Here is a 26,959-nt window from a genome sequence, read left to right on the forward strand (position 1 = left end):
GGCCTTCCCCTCCCCCCTCTACACGCTTCCCTCGGACCGCGGGATTTCAAGTCATTCTCCCGCGAGACCTCACCATAGCCTATCCGGCCGCGGTGGTCGCTGACAGGGCGGCAGGAGCCGGCTGGTTGCGGGTTTTGAGAGAATCTGGGCCCGGCCTGGAGGCGCTGGGTGAGTTCCGGGGGGCTGAGACCCAGGCTGCGGGCGTGCTGGTCCCCGAGGCGGGGTTGGGCGGTCTGCGGGCCGGACCGGTCTGGTCCACGTGTGCGCCGGCGTCTCGGCACGGGTGAGGTGGAGCCCGCGGGGTCGGGTTCCGTGTCGCGGCGGGCCGGAGGAAGGGGGACGCCTCCCGGACTCCTGCGGCGCGGCCCGGAAGCAGGCTGCCCCGTGCGGGGTCCTGTGGCCAGTGGAGGGGGAACCCAGGCTCCGCGCCCGCGCCGGCTCGCCCGGGATCAGCAGGTGGGATCCGAGGTCGGATCTGGGATGAGGTGCGGGGTGGGTGTGAGATGGAATCCAGAGTGAGGTCTGGGGTGGGATCTGAGATGAGATAGGTGGATCTGAGGTGTGCTCCGAGGTGAGATCCGGGGTGGGATCGGGTGGTGGCCGAGATCGGGGCCGCAGGCCTTGTCCCTGGCGATAGGACGGCCCGGAAGCCCCGTGTCCTGGCCCTCGGGAAGTGGCCGAGTGGAGGGGGTTTTCCTTCTTCCTGCTCTAGGGCTCCCTGCTCCTGTCGGAGGCGGAGAGAGGACTCATAGGAAGAGGGGACTGGACGCCGCGACCTGAGACCCGTGCTGTCACCTTAAAGCCGGGGTGACGATGGAGTACCTGACCGAGGCCGCCGAGCGCAGCCCGGGGCGCATGTGAGTGGCGGCCCCTCCCTCTCGACGTGGCCGTCTGCAGGGGGCGGGGTCGTCCCTACCCTGGAAGGTCTCATTTCTGTAGGAAGAGTCCGTTTTCCGTTACAACGTTTGTTTTAGTAGGAGCCTCCTCCGGAGTGATCAGACCTTCGCTGTGCGTCCTTTTGGGGGCACTGCCATTTCAGTAGCCACTGGCCACGTGTGGGCTTTAAATTTCTCACTTGTTATTTTGTTTTAGGGATTATAATGTAATTTTTTTAGTTTAAAAAATAATTTAAAATTTTTATTATTTTTAACTTAAGACCTTTTAATTTCTATTTTTTAATTAAACATTTTAAATTTTTATTATTTTTAAGATTAATTAACTAATTAATTAATTTATTTTTGAGTTGGAGTCTCACTCTGTCACCCAGACTGGAGTGCAGTGAAAATTTATTTTTAAATTTAAAAATTTAAATCTTATTTTTAAAAAATTTAAATATCTAAACTTAATTAACTTTTTTTTTTTTGGCTGCTAAATGGACAGGTTTAATGCTATATTGCTCTTCACAGCGATTACCACCGAGACTTTTAAACTACAGTTCTGGAATATACAGTCATGTAGCCCAAACCATTTAGCCAAATCTAAAATAAACTGACTTCTTGCCACAACTACCCTGTAAACATTGCAGCCCTTCCTCTCTTCAAAATGACCCTAATCTCACTCGAAAGGTTGCTAATGGGGAAGCAGAAACCTAGCTTTATGGCCACAATTTAAAGCCAAAGCAAAAAGAGCAATTTAGTGGTTAGTTGGTGAAAGCAGGATACTTGGGGCCCTTCCCTGTGCTGCTTTTTCTGTCTCCCTTGCTGTTTGTCTCCTTCAGCCAGCGCATTGTTAGCTCTCTGTGGATTTGAATAAACCGAATGAAACTCATTTCTTTGGAGCTACCACAGTGCTGATCTTGAGTTTTCCATTGGTAGCTCTTAACAGACACTTGTATAAGGGCTCAGTGCTCTTTGCCAAGCTTTTTCTTGGAATGGGCTTAAGTTTGATTATCATGCTTCTTAAAATGATCACGCTACCCAACTTCCAGCACTTCTAGCTCTGTTAGTAACTGCTCACCCTCCGCAGGGCTCCCTCAGCATAGGCCCCAAACAGTTTGATCTGGAAGTTTTCTAAATTAATTCAAATGGAATAAAATTAAATACTCGGTGCTCTAATGTGCTAGGTACATTTCAAGTGCTCAGTAGCCACATGTGGTTGGTGGCTATCATTGGACATGGGAGATTATTAAACTTTTCTTTAAAAATCAGCATTCTTTTTTTTTTTTTTTTTTTTGAGTTGGAGTCTCACTCTGTCACATAGGCTGGAGTACAGTGACATGCTCATGGCCACTGCAGCCTTGACCTGGAACCACAGGCACACGCCATCACCCCTGGCTAATTTTTTAATTTATTGTAGAAATGAGATCTCATCAAGTTGTCCAGGCTGGTCTCGAACCTGTGGGCTCAGGCAGTCCTCTCACCTTGGCCTCCCAAAGTGCTGGGATTATTGGTGTGAGCCAATGCACCCAGCCTAATAATCAGCATTCTTCATAAGACAGCATTCTTCTGCATCAGTGGTTCTCAAGCTTTCTTCCTTCAGTTTGCCTAGAATTGTGATACTCATCATTTATACTGAAACACTAGATGTTGACACCCTTCCTATCTTATTAAAAAACATTTTGCCCTGGGTAAATGTTTATTTTGGCAATGCTTTTTTTTTTTTTTTTAATATTCCTTTAGTGTATATTGCTGTCTAGTTACTGTTAAAATGCTTAAGTTTTCTTTTTTTACTTTTTATTTATGTTTTGTAAAGACAGGATATCACTGTGTTGCCCAGGCTTGTCTTGAATTCCTAGGATCAAGCAATTGTCCAACTTTGGCCTCCCCAAATACTGGGATTACAGGCATGAACCACTGCGCTTGGCCTAGACATGATTTAGATACCAATTTATTTTCTTTTTTTTGTTTGTTTGAATTAGGGTCTCACTGTGTCACCCAGGCTGGATTGCAGTGGAACAATTATGGCTCGCTGCCACCTCTGCCTCCTTGACTCAGGCGAACCTTACACCTTAGGCTTCCATGCTGGGTACAGGTGTGAGCCTCTTTACCTGGCCTAGATATTGGTTTCTGTTGGTGTAGTCCAGAGGTTTTCACATTTTCCAGAAATGCTTATCAGAGATGCATTATTTTGTGATACCATACTCTTTACCTAAGCTATGGTCCCTCATAGGCCCTGAGCAAATGAATTGAGTTCTTGGTGCAGCTCTGGAGGTAGTGGTCAGAACAAATTACTAATGGTTACCTCTGTGGATGGTCTTGATGGGGTATGGTAATGATAGCTTAAACTTATTTTTTATTGTATTTAAGTATTTGAAATGGAAATTAGTATAAGATTTGTGTTCTCTATCAGTATATCTCCATTTGTTTTAATGTAACTATATTTTCATTTGTTTTTAATAGAAAAGGTTTGTTTAGACCTGTGTGGCTATTTAAATATAAATTTAAATGCAATTTAAAATGGAGTTCCAGTTGCACTAGTCATTTTTAATGGCCCAGTTGCCACTTGTAGCTTATGGCTATCTTATTGCACTGGCCAGAAGTAGATATAGAACATTTCTCCCATTGCATGGAGGATTTCTGGACAGCATTGACTCTCTAGACCCTTAGGGCATCAGCTTTATGCTGACTGTTTTCAGAATTCTAGCCATTTTTGTTTTTTTGCCCCAGTATTCTAAAGTTGTTTTTTTTTTTGTTTGTTTGTTTTGAGTTGAAGTCTCACTCTTGCTCAGGCTGGAGTGCAGTGACACCCTCACAGCCACTGCAGCCTCTACTTGCTGGGTTCAGGGAATCTTTCTGCCTCAGTCTTCCAAGTAGCTAGAACTATAGGCATGCGCCACCATACCCGGCTAATTTTTTGATTTATTGTAGAGATGAGGTCTTGTCAAGTTGCCTAGGTTGGTCTCAGACCTGTGGGCTCAGGCAATCCTCTCACCTCAGCCTCCCAAAGTACTGGGATTATAGGCGTGAGCCACTGTGCCCAGCTGTTTTTTTTTTTTTTTTTTTAAATCACCTGCATCTTTGCAGATTGCTTTGTTTCAGAGTTCTTTGTTAAAAAAAAAAAATGGGTGTGTGTGTGTGTGTGTGTGTGTGTGTGTGCAGAAATACTATGGCCTAACTTGAAGGCTTTTGTTTATTTGGTATTTTTTAAAAACTTAACTAGTATATTAAATAAGACCTAATTTGACAATTTTATTTTCTATTTGTTTAAGTTTGTGCTGTGAGTGTGGTGTTCCGATAAGCCCAAATCCTGCCAATATTTGTGTGGCCTGTTTGCGGAGTAAGGTAGACATCAGCCAAGGTATTCCAAAGCAAGTTTCGATTTCTTTCTGCAAACAATGTCAAAGGTCAGTGTCGTACAACTTCACCATTCTTAAATTTGGGGTGTATATTTAGAGCGCCACTGGGATATGCTGAGATCACATCAAGATATGTAGAATGAAGTGCATGCAATTGAAATTTAGTTTTGTTTTTTTAGGGACAGGGTCTCGCTTGTCACCTGGGCTAGAGTACAGTGGCACGATCATGACTTACCACAGCCTCAAACTCCTGGGCTCAAGTGATCCTCCCACTTCAGCCTCCTAAGTAGCTGGAAATACAGATGCACACCACCATGCCCAGTTAATTTTTGTATTTTTTGTAGAGAAGGACTTTTGCTATATTGCTTATGCTGGTCTTGAACTCCTGGGCTCAAGCAATTCTCCCACCTCGGCCTACCAAAGTACTGGGATTACAAGTGTGAGCCATGGCACCTGGCCAGGATTTGCCATATTTTTGTGTACTTTTGTAGTTTGCCTTGTTAACCTGGTAAAGATAGTGTAAATGTATTTGAATCTATTCTTTTCCCATTAAAGAATTTAATAGGTTTGATGTGTACAGTTAATAGGTAGGAGTTTGTTTGTAAGGGTGGGTGAGAGCAGGTTACTAAGGATGTAGTACTGTTATTATCCTGAGTTTTTTCTTTAGTTATTAGGAGCTATGTATAATAAAAAGCATTCTGTGTTTGGAGCAATTTAGCAATATGTTTTAAAACCTGTTACTGTTCACATTTAACTAAAATGACTAGCTGATGGAAAAGCAGCTCAGTGAATCATATCAGGAATGGTCTGAAATAGATTGGATTTGAAGGCAGAAGACTTCTTCAGAAAGTTAATGTTTCATTCCTCTTTGTTTTCTCTAGTTGTTAGCATGAACAGCTTCTGTCTATTAGGTCATTGAGTAACACAGAATTGCCCAGTCTGTGATTTCCCAAATGGTTTCTCTAAGGTTTTAAACTTTGGGTTCCACTATTTAACATTTTAAAAGGAGCTTGATATATAGATGCATAGTCTGAACTATTGCTGATAAGTAGTGTTGTGAAGTATTAATTTACCTTTTTTTGTGGAAAATAAACAGTTCTCAAGCATTTAAGAAGTACATAATAAATCATTTTAATGCCATTTTGAGACGATTCTTACATGTTTTTCAGAGCATAGCTTCAGGAGACTTTTGGGCTTTTTGTCATCCTCAGTGGAATTTTTACTGGTGATTGACGTAGTAAAACCACTTTAATAGGCTATTTCACATTGCCTTTCTCAGTAAGAATTTTCTTTTTAACTAAAGGTACTGGTCTAGTTGAAAGTTGTCTGGAATTAATAAAATACATCTGGGTTAAGCACTTCAGATTAATCTTGGGGGTATTATTATGCCTGGTGAATAATCAAGATTATATCTGTATATTCAGATGAAAATTTATATTTTCCCTGAGAAATGTTGGATTTCAGTGTGTGATATTCTCTCTCAGATATTTTCAGCCACCAGGAACTTGGATACAGTGTGCTTTAGAATCCAGGGAACTTCTTGCTTTGTGTTTAAAAAAAATCAAGGCGCCTCTGAGTAAGGTAGGTTAAACAGAATCAGTGTTTATAGGTCTGTTTTCATTAAAGCGCTCATTCAGAAAATTCTTGTGTGAGTAGGTTTTTCAAAAGTAACTATTAAATGTTTCTTATTGTCACTAGTAGCATTCCACCACAAATGCTGTTTTTATTTTTAAAGTTGTGTATATTCTTTTTTATGAAAAATGGAGTTTATCTTTTTGCTTTAAGAGACTTAGAGAATTACTTTCTTCATGTATAATTTTAAAAAATAGACTCTAGGCCAGAGTGCAGTGGTGTAGTCATAGTTCACTACAGCCTTGAACTCCTGTGTTCAAGCAGTCTTCTCACCTCATCCTCCTGAGTAGCTGGGACTACAGTTGCATGCTGTCATGATCAGCTTTATTTATTTATTTTTTCGGAAATTCTTTATATAGAGACCATCACTAAACATGATTGAGGAGATTATAATATTAGGGTTATGTATCTGTTAGCCTTTGATCCTTCTGGTTTCAAACTTTGTCTTTTTGTTTCCCTTCATATTTTAAGAAATCTTTTCATCTTTTTCCCCCTCTGTCTTCTTGGCAATTTCTTTTATTTTTCAGTCTTTCTTATGCTTCATTATTTGCAGTAGTAATGTTTTTAAGTTCCAGAGTCTTTCATGATACATTCTGTCTTGAATTTTTCTGAAGATTTTGGCAACAACTTTTTTTTTTTTAAGTTTCTTTTTGTTGCCTGATTTGTCTGTTTTTTTGTTTTGTTTTGTTTTTGTTTTTCATGGAGTCAGTTTTTTGTATATTTTGGTTTTTTGATTTTATACTTTAGGCTTTTGTCAAATGTCTGGTGAGTCTTAATTCATTAATTGTTTCATCAGGTATTTATTAAGTGCCACCTCTGTGTCAAATTACTTTTGGTTTTGGGGATAAGGCAGCGAATGGGAGAGATAGTCCCTGTCCTAGAAAGCTTTATATTCTAGTTTGAGGGGGAAAGATGTGCTAGTATGCAATGATCAAAATAGATAGGTATATTATATGGTATATTCAAAGGTATAAATTCTGTGGAGAAAGAAGCTAGGAAGGAGGTAAGAACTGTGCAGAGAAGAGTTGAAATTTAAAATAAGGGTGTTGAGGGGTGGCCTCACCAATAAGGTAACATTTGAGGAAACACTGAAGATGGTAAGGGAGGAAGTGGTACAGAAATCTGGAGGAAGAATACCATTGGTACAGAAAATAAGTGTTGAGACTGGAGGTAAGAGCTCACTTGTGTGGCTAGAGTGGTGTGGTGTTGGGGGACAGTAGTTGGGGACAGAGTCAGAGAAGGCATGGAAGGCAGAGTGTGTTTCTTTGTTACGACTGGAGCAAGTAAGGGGCAGAGGAGTGAGTTGTGACGTGTTAGGATCCCTCTGGCTGCTGGGTTTCGAGTAAAGTTGAGGGGGTAAAGGTGGAAGTGATGTAACACTCATGAGAAATGATGGCTTGGAATCAGCAGGGGAGGTAATGAGACTGGACAGATTCTGGATCTGTTTAGAAGGTCATCAGTAGCATTTCCTGAGGCAGCTGGATGTGTGTGAGAGACAAAAGAGTTGCGGTGCCTCTACTGTTCCTACCTGAGCAGTCAGGAGGTAGGAGTTGCCATCAGTGAGTAAAGGCTTCGAGAAGGGCAGGTCAGGTGGGGGAGTTGGAACTCAGCTCTCGCTGGTGCTTAGGTGTCCACTGGACATTGTAGAAATACTGAATCAGCAAATTGATACGCTAGCAGGTCCTGAAGAGAGGTGATGAATTTGGAGTATAGCCTTGACCTGGATGAGATTACCTAGAGAGTTTAGATGGAGAAGGGAAGAAACTGGAGGACAGACTCCTGAACTTCTTTAATGATAAAAGTGTGGGTAGATGAAGAGAAATTGGCAGCAGAGACTGAAAGGAACTTCTGGGAAGGCTAGAGAAGTGTTTTCAGAGGCGGGTGAGTGGCTGTGTGATTGCAGCTGCTGGGGCCAATCATGAGTCCTGTAGATGTAGCAATGAGGCGATCATTAGTAATACCAAGGAGGAATTTCTGTATAGTGGTGGTGATTTAAATGGACATGAGAGAAGAGAAGGAATTGGAGGCAGCAAGTAGAGACAGTTCTTTTAGGATTTGCTGCAAGAGAAACAAAGACATGGGGCAGTAACTGGAGGGGAAATTTGGGAAGGGATGCATTTCTTTTTTTGAGTTGGAGTCTCACTCTGTTGCCCAGACTGGAGAGCAGTGGCCGCTCCCGGCCACCGCAGCCTTGACCTGCTTGGCTCTGGCGATCCTTCCGCCTCAGCCTTCCAAGTAGCCAGAATTACAGGCGTGCGCTACCACGCCCGGCTGATTTTTTTTATTTATTGTAGAGATGAGGTCTCGCCAAGTTGCCCAGGCGGGTCTCGAACCCGTGGGCTCAGGCAATCCACTCACCTCAGCCTCCCAAAGGCGCGGGATTACAGGCTGAGCCATCGAGCCTGGTGGGATGCATTTCTTAAATGGGAAATAGAGCTGTATTTGTAAGCTCTCTGGACTTGACAGAGTATGGAAGGAAAATGTTGTGAAACCCAGGGAGAAGAGTTGGCTGGGGGAGGCTCTTGGGAATGGGGAAGGGATAGACAGAGCACAGAGATACCCTCATAGCTACCTTCTTAAACTTAAACGTCTGAAATCAAATGTAACATCTTCTCCACATTAAACCTGTGTCAGAAGAATAGTACTACCTGGCTGCTCAAGGTGGATACTTGAGCATCATTCTAGAGTCTGTTCCCTTCCTCCTTCCCACATCTACTCATCATTAAATCTTAAGAATTTTGTTTCTTAAATAGCTACTAGATCTACTTCTGCTCATCCACAATCCTGTCCAAATTACTGCCAATTATAGCCCTCATTCTTGTTCTCTCCCGGCCCCTTTCCCATGTTCCCAAAGACCCATCTGGCCATATTGAGTTATGTTCGGTCCTCATATAGAGCAAGCTGGTTTTGGCCTCTGGAGATGCTATAGATTGAGCAGTGAGTTATGATTGTGGATTTAATATTCAGTGCATGAAACTTCCTCTAATTAATGTCGATTCTTAAAAGCCACAGACTTAATGTAGAGAGAATCCAAGTGGAAACTTTTGTTCATGAGGTTTCTAATAAATAGGGGGTCTATCTGCCTTTGCTTTCTTCTGAAAATACGATTTTCTTTCAAAGAAGTGTACTTTTTTATTAGGGAAGAGGATTTTTTTTCCTATGCAAATACTTTAATTTTTGCTTAAATTATATCAGTTGCATTAATATAGTAATTGGATTGTCCTTTTTATTTCCTGCTGTTGTTGCCATTCTTCTGTTGATAAGTGATGGTGTGATGGTGTGCAGTGATGCTGATCACAGATTCCTTAAGTATCTTAATAAAATCTGCTTATTAAGGATGCTGTTCCATCTTTTTTTTTTCTCCTCAGGTGAACTTATGCTTCTTTTTGTTTGTGTCTTACTGAAGGTTCGCCTTGTAGATGCAAGCTTTGTTTGGACTGAGCCTCATTCTAAGAGACTTAAAGTTAAACTAACTGTTCAGAAAGAGGTAAGCTAAAAATAATTTTCTCAGCATGGTTAAAGTGCAGGTTGTGAGAATGAGGGCCTACTGGTTGTTATTTTATGACTTGAACTGCTTAAAAGGAAAAGAATGGACTCAATTTGGTCCTTTGTTTTCTTTTGATCATCTGTACAGATAATTGGGTCACTAGTAAGAGCAGCCATTGCTCATGATCTTTTCCAAAGTCATTTTTATTAGGGAAAGAATTGAGATAAAAACATGGGCTAAGGCAGTGATTCTCAAATTCGACTGATCATCATTATGACTCACAGTAACTGAATCAAAAATCTCTGCCTGTGAGGTCCAGGAATCTCTTTACAGGTTGAGTGTCCCTTATATGAAATGCTTGGGACCAGAAGTGTTTCAGATTTTAGATTTTTTTAGAAAAAATTTTGGAGTATTTCCATTATACTAACTGGATGAACATCCGTAATCTAAAATCTGAAATACTCCAGTGAGCGTGTCCTTTGAGTACCATGTAGACCACTCGAAAAGTTTTTGATTTTCAAGCTGAAATTTTGGAGTTTGAGTTTTCAGATTTGGGGTGCCCAGCCTGTGTATAAAAAGATTCCCATATGATTTCTGATCAGCTATGTTTGGGAACCATTAAATTAATTGTTTATATTTGAGAAGTTTTTTCCTTCTAAGGATGAATTCTCTATATAAATATATACATACGCATGTGTACATACATATGTTAATTCTTCAAAGAATATCCTCACTACTTCAACTACAGGTAAATTTGAGACATTAATAGATCTTGGGAGTTAAACTTATATACCTTTCTTGAGATAGTATAACTTATTATGACTTTAAATGTGACTGATGTCCTCAAAGCATTCATGGAAAAGGGTTTTAAGTTAAATATTAAGACATCTTTTAAGACAAGTATTTGACTTGAAATACCTGAAAGAGTGAAGGCGTGTAATTATTTTCTTTGTCAGGTGATGAATGGTGCCATCCTTCAGCAAGTGTTTGTGGTAGATTATGTTGTTCAGTCCCAGATGTGTGGAGATTGCCACAGAGTAGAAGCTAAGGATTTCTGGAAGGCTGTGGTTCAAGTCAGGCAAAAGGTAATGAGACAAGATGAAGCGAGAGTTCTGCATCTTGTATTTTTTCTTTGTCAGTTATAAGCAGCTTGTAAGACCTCCTTCCTCCTTTCCCTTCTTTCCATTCTCAGACCACCAGAGATGGTGTAGGTCTCTGGAGCATTCACCTTTGGGGATCGTTACATTTTAGATAATCTTTAAAGATGGTTTTTGTTTGTTTAAAAAATCAGTGTGCTCGATCTAGCTAGAGATGGCTTATGAGTGCTGTATCTATAAGTGGGTTTTGGGGCATTTATTGATCTAATAATGCATTTATATATTTAGACTTTGCACAAAAAAACTTTCTACTATCTGGAACAGTTGATTCTGAAATATGGAATGCATCAGAATACGCTTCGTATCAAAGAAATTCATGGTGAGTTAAAATTTAAAAGCATTTGAAATGATGTCAAAATTATCTTTTAACTTACTTAAGTAATCTTATCTTTACCGATAATAACTGGATTAATACTATCCTAAAGAGTTTTCTATCTGCATTGTCCAATATTGCTGTTGAGTACTTGAAATGTGCACATCTCAGGAACTGAATTTTAAAATTTCTCCTATTTTAATTTAGATTTCTATTAAATTGCCACATATGGCTAGTGGCTACTCTGTTGGATAGCACATATCTAGAACCAAGATATATTAGTTTGTGATAGATGCTATTCTGGGTTCCTAGAATATAAAGATGAATTAATATTAATTCCTGCCCTCTGGATTGCTTGTCTCATTACCAGATAAGTAAACTGATAACTACATGAATAGAGTATAAGGTGCTGTGACAGAAAATTCATTGGAAACTTGTTTTATGTAGATAGATTAGCTTCTTCTTGGAAGAAAATTATTTTTGAGAGCTATTAGGTTTTTTATATAATATTTTTTGCTTTTTATTTTATTATTGTTATTTGAGTCGGGGTCTCCCTCTGGAGTGCAGTCACATGATCATGGTTCTCTTTAGCCTCCACCTCATGGGCTCAGGCGATCCTCCCACCTCTGCTTCCCGCGTAGCTGAGACTACTGGTGTGTTGCCACCACACCCAACTAATTTTTTTTGTAGAGGGATGGTCTTGCCATGTTGCCCAGGCTGGTCTCTAACTCCTGGGCTCAAAACTATCCTTCTGGCTCAGCCTCCTAAAGTGTTGGGATTATAGGCATGAGCCACTGCGTCTGGCCTAATTTCTAATATATTTAAGGCTATGAATTTTCTTCTGAGTATTGTATCAGGTTTGTACTTAGTACCTATATATCTGACTTCTCCTACTGCCCACTGTCTATTTCCTTTGTCCTCAGCAAGCACCTCAGCTGTTCATTCTCTTGGGTACATACTTAGGGGTAGAATTACTTAGTCATATGGTAATTAATGTTTATATTTATGTATAAAAAACTGTTTCAAAGTGTCTGTTGTAACATTTTACATTCCTGCCAGCAATATTTGAGGTTTCGGTTTCTCCATATCTTCATCAACACTTGTTACTTTTTGTTTATAGCCTTTCTAGATGGTCAGTTGAAGTGGTATCTCATTGTAGTTTTAATTTTCATTTTGCTAAGGACTAATGATGTTGAGTATATTCTGGATGCAAGTCTCTTATCAATACATGATTTGCAAATATTTTTGCCTAGTCTGTAGCCTGTCTTTTCATTTTCTTAATGGTCCTTTGAATTGTGAAAGTTCAAATTTTTATGAAGTTCAATTTATCAAGTTTTTCTTTTATTAATCCTGATTTTGGTATTGTGCTTAGAACTGTTCATCTAATCAAGTTCGCACAGATTTTCTCTGGTTTCTTTAAAATGTTTTATAGTTTTAGCTCTTGTATTTAGGCCTGTCTCTTTTGAATTAATTTTTAAGAAGGATGTGAGTTAAGTACCTAAATTTATCTTTTTCTATGTGGATAGTCTTTGTTCCAATGAAAGAACTGTCCTTTCCCCAGTGAATGCCTTGTATCCTCTGTCAAAGATCTGTTAACTGTCAATGTAGTGGTTTATTTTTGGAGTCTCAATTCTGGTCCATTGATCTATATTTATCTATACATACTATATATATATTTATTTTATTACCCTACTGTTTCGATTACTTGACCAATGCTAGCTTGTGAAGTCCAAGTTTTATAACTTTGTTTGTTTCCTTCAAAATTATTCTGGCTATTGTGGGTAATTTTAATTTTCTGTTTAGCTGAGTTATTTGCAAGAATATCTTGGTAGATTATGCCATTTATTACAGAAAATATCCTTGTTTTTTGATTTTCTCTCCCCCTTGGTCTTGAATTTTATTTAGTCTGGAATTAAATTTTTTTTTTTCCCCGAGTTGGAGTCTCACTCTGTCGCCCAGACTGGAGTGTAGTGGCTGCGCCCAGCCACCGCAGCCTCGACCTGCTGGGCTCCAGCGATCCTTCCGCCTCAACCTTCCAAGTAGCTGGAACTACAGGCGCGCACTACCACGCCTGACTAATTTTATTATAGAGATGAGGTCTCGCCAAGTTGCCCAGGCAGGTCTCGAACACATGGGCTCAGGTAATTCATTCACCTTGGCCTCCCAAAGCATGGGATTACAGGCTGAGCCACCAAGGCCCACCTGGAATTAAAATTGCAAATCTTGGTTTCATTTGCTAGCATTTGTCTGATTTATTTTGTTGTCCTTTTGCCAGAAATGTCTTAAGTGTTATCCCTAATCTGTTATAACTACAATATAATATTTTCTAGTAGTTCAGTTTTGTTTAATATAGATTTTCCTTCTTTTTTTTGAGTCAGGGTCTCAGGTCTCACTCTGTCATCCAGGCTGGAATGTAGTGACACAATCATGTCTCTCTGCAGCCTTGATCTTCTGAGTTCAGGTGATCTTTCTACCTCTGCCTTTCAAGTTGTTGGAATTACAGGCATGAACCACCACCTGGCTAATTTTTTGATTTTGTAGAGATGAGGTCTCTCTATGTTTTCTAGGTTGATCAAGCAGTCCTCTCCCAAAGTGCTGGGTTTACAGGTGTGAGCCACTGTACCCAGCCTGTGTTTAATTTGGACTTAATCTGTGATGTAATCAGGTTAGTGGAGGAAAATCTTACAGAATTATTTTCATGTGGCTTTTTTTTTTTAAGATGGTCTGGATTTCTATTATTCCTCAAAACAACATGCGCAGAAGATGATAGAATTTCTTCAGTGTACAGTGCCCTGTAGGTATGTTCTGACCCTAAATGTGACTAAGTCCAAAGACCTGGGAATGGATATAGGTCACTTCTGTTCTTCAGGCTTAGACAACTTCTTTATGTTTAAAATTGTGGTAGAAATACTTAGAAAATCAGAAAGCATTTATTGGGTTAGCCACTTTACAGGATATATTAGCCAAAGTGCTAGCCCTAGTTCCATGATAATAAGCACAATAGTGCTGAACCACTGAGCCAGTGTATGTAGATGATAAGAGAAAGGAAAGATGGAAGGGGGAGGGCTTTGGGGAGAAGATCGTGGAGAAGGTAGGACTTGTGCTTCAATCTATGTGGATAGTTTTCATAGGTGGAGTTTATATTAAATGGTGAGATTAGAGACTTGCAGTGGCCATCAGTGTGGCTTGTGATGGATGTTAGAGAGTAGATTGTTGTGAGCAAGAGCATGTTTTGGAGGTTTCTAGTAGCAAGGCTGAAACTAGGTAGAATGGGGTCAGACTGATGAAGATTTTGAAATAGAAATGGATGAAATTAGGTTTTACCATAGTGGGCATCAGGAAGCTGTTTCAGATCTTGGACAGTGATGATTTGACTGGATGAAAATTAATATTCCTGAGTCTGTATAATTAAGGACCTTTGTTTTTACAGTACTATTCCTTTTTTTTTTTTCTTAATAGATGCAAAGCATCACAAAGACTGATCTCTCAGGATATCCATAGTAACACTTATAATTACAAAAGCACTTTTTCTGTGGAAATTGTTCCAATATGCAAGGTACTCTTTTCATTTAATTAATCCGTATTTATAAACACTCAAGTAATTAATTGGTTTATGTGTAATTTGTAGCACCTGAATTCCTTCTGGGTTTGATTAAAAATTATAATAACTTCATTAAATGCTTTCTGACACATTCAACCATGTTAAAAAGATACAGAAAAGTAATCATGCTTATAATTATGAATTGGCATGCCTTTTGTTTTCTTGTATTAAAATGAAAAGACCTGTTTGCAGTTTTTGAAACTGCAATTTGTAATTTATTTCTTGCAATTTGTGATCCTATGAACCTATATGATGGTTTTATGAAACTTTGAATAAAAGGGATGAAATTAAACATTAAAATCAATATTAGTGAGCCACTTTGTGGAACATGTGCTAAAAGGATTTTGGTGAAATTGAGTAACAGTATTGTGAAAATGAGATCATAGAATCATTTTTATGATTTAAAAACATTTAAAATGCTGATTATCATTTCATTTAAGTGAACCAGAATAAAATCCTGCTTTAAAATAGAAATGAATTAAAATTCAATAAATAGTTATTGCGCATCTATCTTTCTACCTTTCCATTCATATGGCTGTATACTGAGGATTATGGAGCTATGGAACTCTACCGTGTGGGAATTTATGTTGTTATTAAACCACTAATAATGATAATTGCCATAACTTATTCTTAACATTTTGCATAATATCTAAGTACTTTAGTATCTTTCTCCTCATTCCCATCATAATAAAATGATATGAGGTGAGCCATGTCATCTTGAAAATGAGGAAATTGAAGTTTGGAGAGTTAAATGACTTGCCCAGGGTTGCATGATCACATCATGGTGAAGCCAAGATTTGTACCTAGGTCTGCGACTCTCAAGCTTTAAAGCTGTTATTGCTAATTTATAGCATAGTACAGTACTAGGGAGGTGATGGTAACTTAAAACAGAGTCAACTGATTCTGTAAAGGTCTATATTTTAAATATATTCAGACTTCATGCCATATAATCTCTTTTGCAGCTACTTCTCTTTGCTATTGTTGCATACAAGTAGCACGGATAACAGGTACAGGAATGGCCAGGGCTGTGTTCCCACAGAACTTCATTTACAGAAATAGAGAGTGGACCCGGTTTGTCCTGAGGGTTGTATTTTGCCAACTCCTGGTTTAAAACAGTGAATGTTTTCCTGGCACAAAGTCTGAAAAATAAGAATGGAAATGTAAGAGCATATTTTGGCCTTGTGCATTAAATGCTTTGGTTAGCTTGAGTAACTGGAGGAATATACCATGTACAAAAGTATTTTGTTTATCCTTGGAATCTCTTAAGTTAAAAACCAAGGCCTGGACTAGGAACTTTTATGTTCAGAACATCATTTCAGTGGAAGGGCCTGTGGTTGTGAATAGATAACCTTAAAATATAACACAGATTCTTTTTATATTTTAATATAATTTAAAAACAGATAATTACTGCTGGTTAACATCTCCCAACCTACATGTAGACATGTGACTCTTTTGGGCATTAAGTCTTTTGATTATGTATTAGTGTGTGTAGCCATGTAAGAGAAATATGTTCTTTTGAAATTTGTTTTTATAGAGATTGAAAGAAGTCACAGGTTGATTTAGAAAATCACTCTCCTTTTGATGTTTATAATACTCTACTTAGAATTCACACTGTTTTAGCATTTGGATTGATAAGCATTCACACTGCAGTAACTTTGAAATAAATTTAATAATACTTTGGTGAATACACCCTGGAAGATTTTTTTTTTTTTTGAGTTGGAGTCTCACTTGTCACTCAGGCTGGAGTGCAGTGGTACGATCACAGCCACCACAGCCTCGATCTGCTGGGCTTAGGTGATCCTTCCACCTCAGCCTTCCAAGCAGCTGGGACTACAGGAGTGCGTCACCATACCTGGCTAATTTTTTGATTTGTTTTAGGAGCGAGTTCTTGCCAAGTTGCCCAGGTTAGTCTCAAACCCATGGGCTCAGGCAGTCCTCTCGCCTCCACCTCCCAAAGTGCTGGGATTACAGGTGTTAGCCCCCATGCCAAGCCTGGAAGATGTTTGAAAGCATTTTTATTAAGACAGATATGCTCATCTTAAGAAGGTATAGCTTATGTTTAATGTTAAGGTCTGATTCTTTTCTTTAGACTCTTTATTAATATGTAGAATTAAAAATAACATTAGGATTGGGCAAGTGCAGCTGGATGGGTTTTGCACTGATGAGTATTTACTGGACTGTTACATAGGATTTGCCTCATCCTAAATGTTGGTTCCTATGTCTAGGATAATGTTGTCTGTCTGTCTCCAAGACTGGCACAAAGTCTGGGAAATATGAGCCAGATTTGTGTGTGTATTCGCGTAACCAGTGCTGTTCACCTCATTGATCCAAACACCCTACAAGGTAAGTTCTGGGAACCATTTGCCTTGACAGTTTTGTTCATTATAGCAAGCAATAATTTATGTTGTTGATTTTATCAAACATGGATAATATTGCTTTGAAAGCCTAGTTAAAATTTGTGCTATTGTTTAATACTTAGAAAACATGTGGCCGGGCGTAGTTGCTCAGCCTGTAATCCCAGCACTTTGGGAGGCCGAGGCGAGAGGATTGCCTGAGCCTGGGGATTCGATACCAACCTGGGCAACTTGGTGAGACCTCATCTCTACAATAAATCAAAAATAAGCTGGGTATGTTAGCACACTGTAGTTCTAGCTACTTGGAAGGCTGAGGCAGAAGGGTCGCCTAAGCCCAGCAGGTCGAGGCTGAGGTGGCCATGAGCATGCCACTGCACACCAGGCTAGGTGACAGAGTGAGACTCCAACTCAAAAAAAAGAAAAGAAAAAAAAAGAAAGAAAACATGTAATTGCAAAGCTTTTTTTCTTCCAGAACCTGTCACACTCTTAGGAACAAAGAGGCCATTTGGGCAGCCCTGTCATGCATTAGGAAAGCCTTCCTCTCCCTGAAATAATTATAAAGATTTTGATTAGTTACACTTGAATTTGTATTTAAAGAAACAACTCTGTTAACTTTTACAAATATTCATGTGTTCCATCAGTTTCTACTAAAATTGACTTATTTATTTACCTCATTTAATTTCTGTCAATAATTATTTAAGATCATTGCCAAATTTTGGTGTATAGCAGTTACTTTAAATTTTGCAAGCTGGGCTCTTTGGTTCAGCCTGTAATCCCGCGCTTTGGGAGGCTGAGGTGAGTGGATTGCCTGAGCTCGCGGGTTCGAGACCCGCCTGGGCAACTTGGCGAGACCTCATCTCTACAATAAATCAAAAAATTAGCTGGAGGTGGTAGCGCGCGCCTGTAGTTCCAGCTACTGGAAGGTTGAGGTGGAAGGATCCCCAGAGCCGAGCAGGTCGAGGCTGCGGTGGCAGGGAGCGGCCACTGCACTTCAGTTTGGACAACAGAGTGAGACTCCAACTCAAAAATAAATAAATAAATAAGTAAATTTTGCAACTATTGACTTTTTGTACCCAGTGGAACATTTAGTTTGAATATGGATTTTAACTGATTTTATCATTATTACAGATTGTTTTTAGCATTCCCTTTATAGAATAAATTATTTTTTCAAGAAGACCACATTTACTGTTTGTTTGAGGTGGGGTCTGACTCTGTTGCCCAGGCTGGAATGTGGTAGCCTGATCATAGCTTACTGCAGCCTTGACCATTGGGCTCAGACAATCCTTATGCCTTAGCCTTCCAAGTAACCGAGACTATAGGCATGAGCCACCATGCCTAGCTAACTTTTGTAATTATTTGTAGAAATGAGATCTCACTATGTTGCCCTGGCTGGTCTCAAACTTTTGGGCTCAAGCAATCCTCCCTCCTTGGCTTCCTAAAGTGGGATTACAGATGCGAGCCAATGTGCCCAAACTTTTTTCATATATTTTCTGTAATGTAAGTTTCCTTTATAAAAGTTTAAGTTTATTCTGATATTTTCTGGGAAATCATTATCTTTATCAATTAGAATTCATCAGTTAAAGGTCTGTTTGCAGTATTGGGTTGGATGTTCTTATCTGTCTGGTATAACTGGGCCTTACTTCCCACAAACTAAGGAGCTAACATGGCTGACATGTTTCTAAAATAAAATGCCAGCACATGAAACAAATGTACAGCTGATTGGATCTGATCTTATTTAAAAGGCACTTAGCACTGTGGCATTCTGAGTGTAGTAACTACTTGAGATATGTTTGACACCTGATATTTCTCCTGTGCTGTGAAATTTGGGCTGATTCATAATCCTAGGAGAGTGAGACAGAGTGACGCTTCCCAGTTGGTATAGACCAACTGCTTCCTAGTTAACACATTTGGTGACTCTTTGAAATGCATAATTTCTCTTGTTCTGTAATGTTCTGTGCTTATTCTTAGTTGCAGATATAGATGGGAGCACTTTCTGGAGTCACCCTTTCAATAGTTTATGCCATCCCAAGCAGCTAGAGGAGTTTATTGTGATGGACTGCAGCATAGTTCGAGATCTAAAACGCAGCGCAGGTGCTGGAATGATATCAAAAAAGGTAAGATACCTCCTGCCCACTTTTTTTCTCCCAATTTACTGTTTTAGTCCTTTTTAAAATATTTGTTGGTAATTCCAAAACATGGAGTCCAAATAAAGCTAGCAGCACATTAGGTTAAAAATGCATTTTTTTAGGCCAGGCTCAGTGACTCAACCTTAATCCCACAGCGAGTGGATTGCCTAAGCCTGTGGATTTGAGACCAGCCTGGGCAACTTGGCAAGACCTCATCTCTACAATAAATTAAAAAAAAAATAGCTGGGTGTGGTAGTGTGCGCCTGTAGTTCCGGCTACTTGGAAGGCTGAGGCGGAAGGATTGCCAGAGCCTAGCAGGTTGACGCTGGGATGGCTGTAAGGGTGCCACTGCACTCTAGCCTGGGCGATGGAGTGAGACACCAACTCAAAAAAAAAAAAAGCATTTTTTTTTAAACGTGGTTATTTTAGTGAAAATTATCAAACTTACATTATATGTTTATTTTTGTTGGGGAAAAAAATTTTTAATGTTTACTTCATTATTATAAATAAAAGCATTTTCTTGCTTTACTTTTGTAGAGGAGGACCAATTGACAATAACCTCTTGAAATTGAAAAAATCATCACTAAATATTAAATATTTCAGTATGTATCTCAAACATAGGAATGTTTTTCTACATAATCAAAGTATCATTATCATACCTTTAAATAGTCCAGGTATAGTTTATACCTATAAATAGTCCTTGTTTGTGAGGGATATATTCGTAGTACTCAGTGACTGAAACCCCGTATGGTACCGAACCATAAGTATACTGTGTTTTTTTCTTATACCTACATATAGCTTAATTTATAAATTAGGCACAGTAAGATTAACAACCATAACTAGTAATATACTGTAATAAAAGTTATGTGAATGTGGTCTCTTTCTCAGGATACTACACCTTCTGGATCACTCTTAATGCTTGCTCATGACGGCATTTAACTTGCTGCTTAACTTCCTTGTATTTCCTCTAAACTGGAAAGTTGATCTACAGGTTTGGTTAATTTAGGTTGGCTAAATACTTCAGAGAGGATACTGTGTACTTTTTGTGATGTTACATCAAGAGACAACTAATGTCTGATTGTTCACTGGTTAAATTGTGATAGCCAGACACCTCCATTGTTATGCTTTTTTTCTCCCTTAAGAGCAGCAGGTAATCTATGGAGTCATACCATAATAATATGCAAATATCAACTTTATATTATCACTTTTAATTAATTCTTTTATTTAGGGTTACAAAATGGTGAATTTTCTATTTCTGTTTTACACTTATTAGCTGGCATTCATTACTAAGGAAGAGTTTCTCATTTTCAACTAGTGCTATGTGGTTTTCCTGAAATGCTCTTTTTCTGCATAAATTCTTAATTCTTTCTCTTTTAGCACATATTTTTCAGAGTAAAGAGTTGGCCTAAGAACCATTTGCAGTGGTGAAAATTAGTTTAGACTTGTTTTTGTATTTGGTAGTGTCTTTTTCTTGAATTTCTGGCCTCAAGTAATCCTCCTGCCTTGGCTTCCCAAAGTGCTGGGATTACAGGCATGAACCACTTCCCCTGGTTATGGTGTCTTTTCTCTGATTTGTCATCATGATCTCATGAAGTATTAAGTATTTGCTGTATTTTTTTCTTCTTTTTTTTTCCTTTCCCCTTTTCCATTCATCTTTTTTTCCTTTTCCTAAATGCTCATTTTGCCCCTAAGTTAAGGCAGTAGTAACCTTCAGAATGGTTCCTTTGTCCTTGAGACATGACTTTCCTAGTCTTTGAAAGCATCCTTACTTTCTGGCACATCAGCATGGCATTCAGGTGTTCCAAAGTCACACTGTAAAGTTTTCAACCCATGTCTGAAATCATGTATGTGGTTTCTTTTAGTGTGAAACAGTGTTTAGAGGCCCTAATCTGGGTCCTAAGGGTGCTCATTTCCTTTAAGGTAATGTTGCTTGTTGAGGCAAAAATAATTTGTGATAATTGGAAAAAATCAGTAGAAATAGAAGACTGATTGCTTTCTACATATTTATGTAAAATAAAAATTAATATAGTTAAGAGCAAACTTTTCATTTATTATAAATGTATAACACCACATCTCCTCAGGCAGGTATAAAACCACATATTAAGAACAGGTTCATAAAGCTCTTAGAAATAGGAGTCTCATAGCTAGAAGGTAAATCCTGTTACATAAGTTAGTCTCTCCCTGGTAGTTTGCTTTTCTTTTTCAGTCTTTCTTAAATCTGAGACCTGTCTTTTATTTCATTTGGTTCCTTCTACTTCTTTTCATCTCCTTATTTTGGGATTCCTTAGTTTTATCTATAACTCTTAGTATTATGCTTTGATCTCATTTTACTTGGTCTGTCTCTGTTAGTAAAAGGTGTTAGTATATGCTATCCTTAATGAGAACTTCTAAAATCTTATGTTAGAAAGGGAATGAATAGGTTTCTAGTTTAAAAATTCAAACTTGGTATATTGTTTCTGCAACAAATAGTTTAATTTTTTTAAAAAGGATGCTAAATTTTATGCTTCAAACTAGCAGATAGCCAAAAAATTAACTACTTAGCTTCTCTAATGATTTACTACTGGGATTTCTAGGCTGTTTTGTCTGAACTCTGGTTTCTTGAAACCCTGTGTCAAACAAGAGTTTGCTTGGAATATTTTCTTGTTTAAGATTCCCTTACCTCTTCAGTTATTCTGTTTGTTCAGTCTGTATTGGCCCATCTTCCTATGAAAACATTTTTTTTTAGAGTTCTGCATATATGTATTTTTAGGGTCATTGTTAGTGTTTTAGAAAAGTCTTGAATTAAATTTTAGCAAAAATCAATGGTTTATTTTTATGAATTCTTAATATCTTTCTCTACCCTTGATTTAGTAATTTGCAAATTTTGAATGTGTTTCAGAAACCTAGAAAATAAAATAACAGTTTCTGAATTTAAAACAAAAATTCAAAAACCAAAAATCATTATTGTATTTAAGTTTTCTTTGAGGTAATTTTTAAGTTATGTTTAGATTATTGAAAAATATATATTTTTTTCTGTTAAGCATACCCTCGGGGAGGTCTGGGTGCAGAAAACATCTGAAATGAATACAGACAAACAGTACTTTTGTCGCACTCATTTGGGACATCTTCTAAATCCTGGAGACCTGGTATTGGGGTTCGTATTATTTTATAATATCTTAAACTGCCTATATGAGTTGCACATTTTCTTTGGGAGATAGCAGAGCTACCTAAGATACTAAGGTTAGACTGATAGAAGTCTGTTTTGCTTCTTTTACAAATATATGACAAGGTGAATATTAATAGACAATATGTGAAACTCAGAATGCCTTATTATTTTTCCATTATTTACCGAAGCATGTTCACTGTGTATTTAATTGCAAAACTTTAAAAGATGGGCATCTTATTAAATGTTTGATCTTGAGAAGTTTTAGGGGATAGCTGTAAAATAAAAAGTTACACACAAAGGGTAAATAGTCAATAAGTTTTTTATTGTTTACATTTCAGGTTTGATTTGGCCAACTGTAATTTAAATGATGAGCATGTCAACAAAATGAATGCAGATAGAGTTCCAGATGTGGTAAGGCTTTTGATTTGATTGCAAATTTTCTTTGGGAGACAGCAAAACTGCCTAAAATACTAAAGTTGTTTACTTTCAGAAGATTTAAGAGTTCTTAGGCGCTTATAGGGCTTTTGTGGTGAGGCTTTTGATTTTTCCCTTTCTTTCTGTGTTAAAGAGGTTTGATGTAACTCTATGGGTAAGATACATAAGTTGACACTTTTGAAAATAACAAGTCAGTTTAGAGGTTTTTTTGAAACTGCAGTTAAGGTGTAGTAGCAAACATCTTCATTTTAAGTCATTTTTCTTGATGGAGAAATCCAATATTTTTTGAGGTTTTTTGTTGGTCTTATAATCATGTTTTTATTCTCTGTCAAAAATACTTTATACTGTCTGTAGAGCAAAAATAAATTTGCAGCTAAAAATGACCTTTAGAATTTATTAAGTTTCATTCTTATTAGACTCAGCTTGTTTCTTGTATATTATTCAGCGAAGAAGACACTGAAAGTTAAGAATGGTATTTAAAGTTGTTACTTCTGAGGAATCTGTTAAGTTCTAATGTGATGAGTTAGAATCATGAGCAACAGTGAATTAAATCAGGGTGAAAGATCCTGTTTCTTTTAGAATAAACAGTGATTTTAGCTGTGTTCCCCTCTCCCGCTAAAAAAGAAAAATTCATAGTAAGAGAAGGAACTCCCTTTCCCCTACCCAGTTGTGTTTTATTAATTGGTTAATTAGAAGATAGAAGCATGCTTTGGGTATAAGTCATAGGTATTTCTAACAAGGTCAGAAGAGGAGATCATGGCAATCTTACATGATGTTATGTTTGGTAAAATTATTTTCATGTATTCATTCCACAGTTTTTTAAAATAGTGTCCCAAGATATACTGTTGTGCAAACTACACATGGTTCTGTAAGTGCTGATTAGTGGGAATAAGAGAAAGAAAAAGTGTCTGTTTGTACAGAATGACTTATATGAATGGTAGCTGAAAACTGAAGTTTGAGTTAAAAAAAAAAAGCTGAAGCTTCTGGTATTAAAAAACATTTAAGCCGGGCTCGGTGGCTCAGCCTGTAATCCCACGCCTTTGGGAGGCTGAGGTGAGTGGATTGCCTGAGCCCGTGGGTTCGAGACCCACTTGGGCAGCGAGACCTCATCTCTACAATAAATCAAAAAATCAGCCGGGCTTGATAGTGCATGCCTGTAATTCTGGCTACTTGGAAGGCTGAGGTGGAAGGATCACCGGAGCCCAGCAGGTCGAGGCTGTGGTGGCCGGGAGCGGCCATTGCACTCCAGTCTGGGCAACAGAGTGAGACTCCAACTCACAAAAACAAAACAAAACAAAACAAAAAAAACATTTAATGTTCAGTCACTGCAAAATTTCAATTAATAAATTTTAACAACTATATGAATAATGCCCAGCTGTACTAGATGCATTCTCATAAAAATTTAAATACATGAAGAAAAGTTTTAAAAGTCCTCTTGACACTGCCTCTCCACTCCTACTGGCATTCCTCTTACCTTTCATTTTTAAAAAACTTTATTAGATTTTATGTCCCCACTTTATAGTTCTCATTTTCATAACTTTGCAAATATTTCTTTTACAGGTATTAATCAAGAAGAGCTATGACCGTACCAAACGTCAGCGTCGTAGGAACTGGAAACTGAAAGAGCTTGCAAGAGATAGAGAAAACATGGATACAGACGATGAAAGGTCCCACTTTTCTTTAAACCTTGTACGAGGGGGTCCCAAAAACTCCAGAATTTCTTTATTAAAAATTGTGTATCTATTCTTACATGTTTAAGCTTCAGTCACCTTCAAAGTACTCTCCATTTGGTACAATACACCTGTTGAAACACTTTTCCACTGCTCAAAACAGTCTTTGAATACTTCAGTTTTCATGCCTTGCAGTGCTTCTGATATTTTTTGTTTCATCTCTTTCATGTTGGCAAAATGTTTCCTTTGAGGACTTCTTTTATCTGAGGAAACAAAAAACAAAAGTTACTTGGGGTGAGATTGGGTGAATAGGGAGAGTGGGGGATGGGAGCCACACCCTTTTTGGTCAAAAACTGTTGAACACTCAGTACAGTGTGGGCAGATGCGCTCATAAATCACCCATCATGAAATGGGCAAATGTGTGGAAAGAATCTCCAAAAAGAATTCACTGAAGCTGAGTGCAGCCTCTCACAACACTAGCTGGTACACTGATGCTGATAAGTTTCTAGAACACTTAGTGGGGGATGTCTGTACTGCAGGGAGCCCACTCTCCAAAAAATAATTGCAGTGTTTTTTGGGTCCCCACTCACATATTGTCTCAAAGGAAATCCTTAAGATAAATTGTTTCTATGTTGTAAGGAAATAGGTGTCACATAGGTGATCTTTGCACTCAATATTAGTCTTGGATTCTTAGCAACATATTGATGGAATCAGTATGAGAGGATGACACTTAACAGATTTAGTAGTTAGTTCCTGAGTTTTGACCCAGTAATTGCCATGCTAATGTAAACAATTCAGTTGAAAAGCTAAAATGCAGTCATATGTTGCTTAGTGATGGGGATACCTTCTGAGAAAAGCATCATTATGTGATTTCATGGTTGTATGAACATTATAGAATGTACTTAAACAAACCTAGGTAACCTAGTCTATATGGTGTAGCCTATTGCTTCTAGGCTACAAACCTATAGAGCATGTTAGTGTACTGTACTCTAAGCGGTTATAACAGAATGACAAATATCTGTGTATTTAAACATAAAAAAAGCACAGAAAAGATGCGGTATTATGGGACCAATGTTGTATATGCGGCCCATCATTGACTAAAATGTCATTGTGTAGTTCATGACTGTATATTCATTAATTACCTGTGAATACCACAAATAGCAGATGAGTGCTTATGACTTGAGATAAAAAGAAAACATCTCGTTCTTGTCAACTATATTATTTCTCAGACAATTTAAGCAGAAAAAGTGACCTTAATAATAGTGAAGACACTGATGTCTAAAAAATTTAAGAGTTTATATAAAGTTATTTTATGAAATGTGAGTGGATAGCAACAGTATTTCTAAAATATACTTTCATAGTGTAATTTAAAATATGTATAAATATATAACATGCTAAATTCATTAAATATTGTAAGTATCTATTTGACTGTTTCATCTATTAAGTCTTAAAGTGTATAAGTCTTTCAATTTGGCCATAGAGTTTTGAAGGGGCAGGTAGAGTAGGGGAGTTTTCTCATTGTCTTATAGCTAACATTATCTTAATCCAGCTGTTTTTTATCATGTAATTTTGAAAAAAATATTTTTTTAAATCCTGTCAGTATTTAATTATTATCCATATTTGACTTTCAGGTATTATTTTTCAAGATTCTACTACTTGAAGCACATTTATAGTGCTGAAAATGAAGAAGATATAACTTCATACTTTCTTGGTGGAAATGAAAAATTTTATTGTTTCTTTATTCTATAGGCAATACCAAGATTTCCTTGAAGACCTTGAAGAAGATGAGGCAATTAGAAAAAATATCAACATTTACAGAGGTTTGTGTTTTGGGAGTGATTGATTTAAGTCATATATTCTGTATATACATGTAGTGCCTAATATGAATGTTCTGGTATCTTAAACTTTGATTCCCGTAAATGACTTTATTTGTTTTTAAACTACTCTAGTCAAAGGTCTATAAAAAAAATTTGTAGAGCAGTAAAACTTACTAAAATGTTGTTTGCTATTCCACATTTGATATTATTGACATCCTAGCTTGATCCCTTAAGTTGCTCACCCTTAAACTGGTGGAAATTTATTCTTACATTTGTGCAGTAAGACGTTTATTAAATGAATTTAATTTGAATGCCTGCTCTAAGATACAAGAACATCTGATATAGCATAGTTAAATAGCACTAATAATAGTGGGGGCAGGAATTTGTATATCTTTGTGTACTTGTAAGTACTTCGTATTTATTCAAAATCCTCTTTGTGTTTTTCTTAGACCCAGCCATCCCTGTGGAAAGTGACACAGATGATGAAGGAGCACCTCGCATTAGCCTGGCTGAGATGCTTGAAGACCTGCATATTTCCCAGGATGCCACTGGTGAGGAGGGTGCTGCCATGATGACATCATGAGATGTGTCGTGGACTGTGGCCACATTTGCAAGCTCAGGAGTTGAACACAGTACCCTTTACTGTCCTTCCATGTGTGCCTCCATATTTTGAGAGGAGAAATTTAGTTTTAAACCCAGTAAATATGACTTTTTTGAATGCTCACTGAAAGCATTGAAAGATATTGATGACTTTAAAATTTCAGACAATAAAAGATTATGTTGAATGTAATTAATTCTGATCTTTAGGTCATCTTGCATGTGGAATTTTATCCCTTTGCTTTCTTATATGAGGCACTGTGGTATTTTCACATACTATAGTGCTGGATATAAAAGCTCAAGAGTTATACATCCTGGGACAAAATCTTCAAGCATAAAACAAGATTTTACATTCTTTTTATATTATTTGCTTTAGTAAAAGACCGTACGA

At 37.9% G+C, this 26,959-nt stretch overlaps 1 protein-coding gene across 5 annotated transcripts in view; it reads left to right on the plus strand.

The window, feature by feature from the left end:
- Positions 1 to 783: 783 nt before the first annotated feature.
- The window catches only part of NMD3 (NMD3 ribosome export adaptor), a 57,429-nt gene continuing 31,253 nt past the window's right edge, over positions 784 to 26,959 (plus strand). The window contains exons 1-15 of one of the 5 annotated variants that reach the window (XM_021712983.1): positions 784 to 857; positions 4,148 to 4,282; positions 5,719 to 5,815; positions 9,273 to 9,353; positions 10,310 to 10,438; positions 10,739 to 10,829; positions 13,543 to 13,621; positions 14,283 to 14,379; positions 16,650 to 16,767; positions 18,747 to 18,892; positions 21,925 to 22,037; positions 22,388 to 22,460; positions 24,045 to 24,151; positions 25,904 to 25,974; positions 26,421 to 26,559. In XM_021712983.1, coding sequence (XP_021568658.1) covers positions 814 to 857; positions 4,148 to 4,282; positions 5,719 to 5,815; positions 9,273 to 9,353; positions 10,310 to 10,438; positions 10,739 to 10,829; positions 13,543 to 13,621; positions 14,283 to 14,379; positions 16,650 to 16,767; positions 18,747 to 18,892; positions 21,925 to 22,037; positions 22,388 to 22,460; positions 24,045 to 24,151; positions 25,904 to 25,974; positions 26,421 to 26,554 — 1,515 coding nt within the window. In that variant the 5' untranslated portion in view covers positions 784 to 813 and the 3' untranslated portion in view covers positions 26,555 to 26,559. Of the gene's footprint in view, positions 858 to 4,147; positions 4,283 to 5,718; positions 5,816 to 9,272; positions 9,354 to 10,309; positions 10,439 to 10,738; positions 10,830 to 13,542; positions 13,622 to 14,282; positions 14,380 to 16,649; positions 16,768 to 18,746; positions 18,893 to 21,924; positions 22,038 to 22,387; positions 22,461 to 24,044; positions 24,152 to 25,903; positions 25,975 to 26,420; positions 26,766 to 26,959 lie in introns of those variants that run through there. The other 4 variants (XM_021712982.1, XM_008059253.1, XM_008059254.2 and 1 more) reach the window with 4 other exon arrangements.

Source organism: Carlito syrichta, unplaced genomic scaffold, assembly GCF_000164805.1.
Source record: "Carlito syrichta isolate Samal-C Ts95f unplaced genomic scaffold, Tarsius_syrichta-2.0.1 Scaffold303982, whole genome shotgun sequence".
Taxonomy (NCBI): Eukaryota; Metazoa; Chordata; class Mammalia; order Primates; family Tarsiidae; genus Carlito; species Carlito syrichta.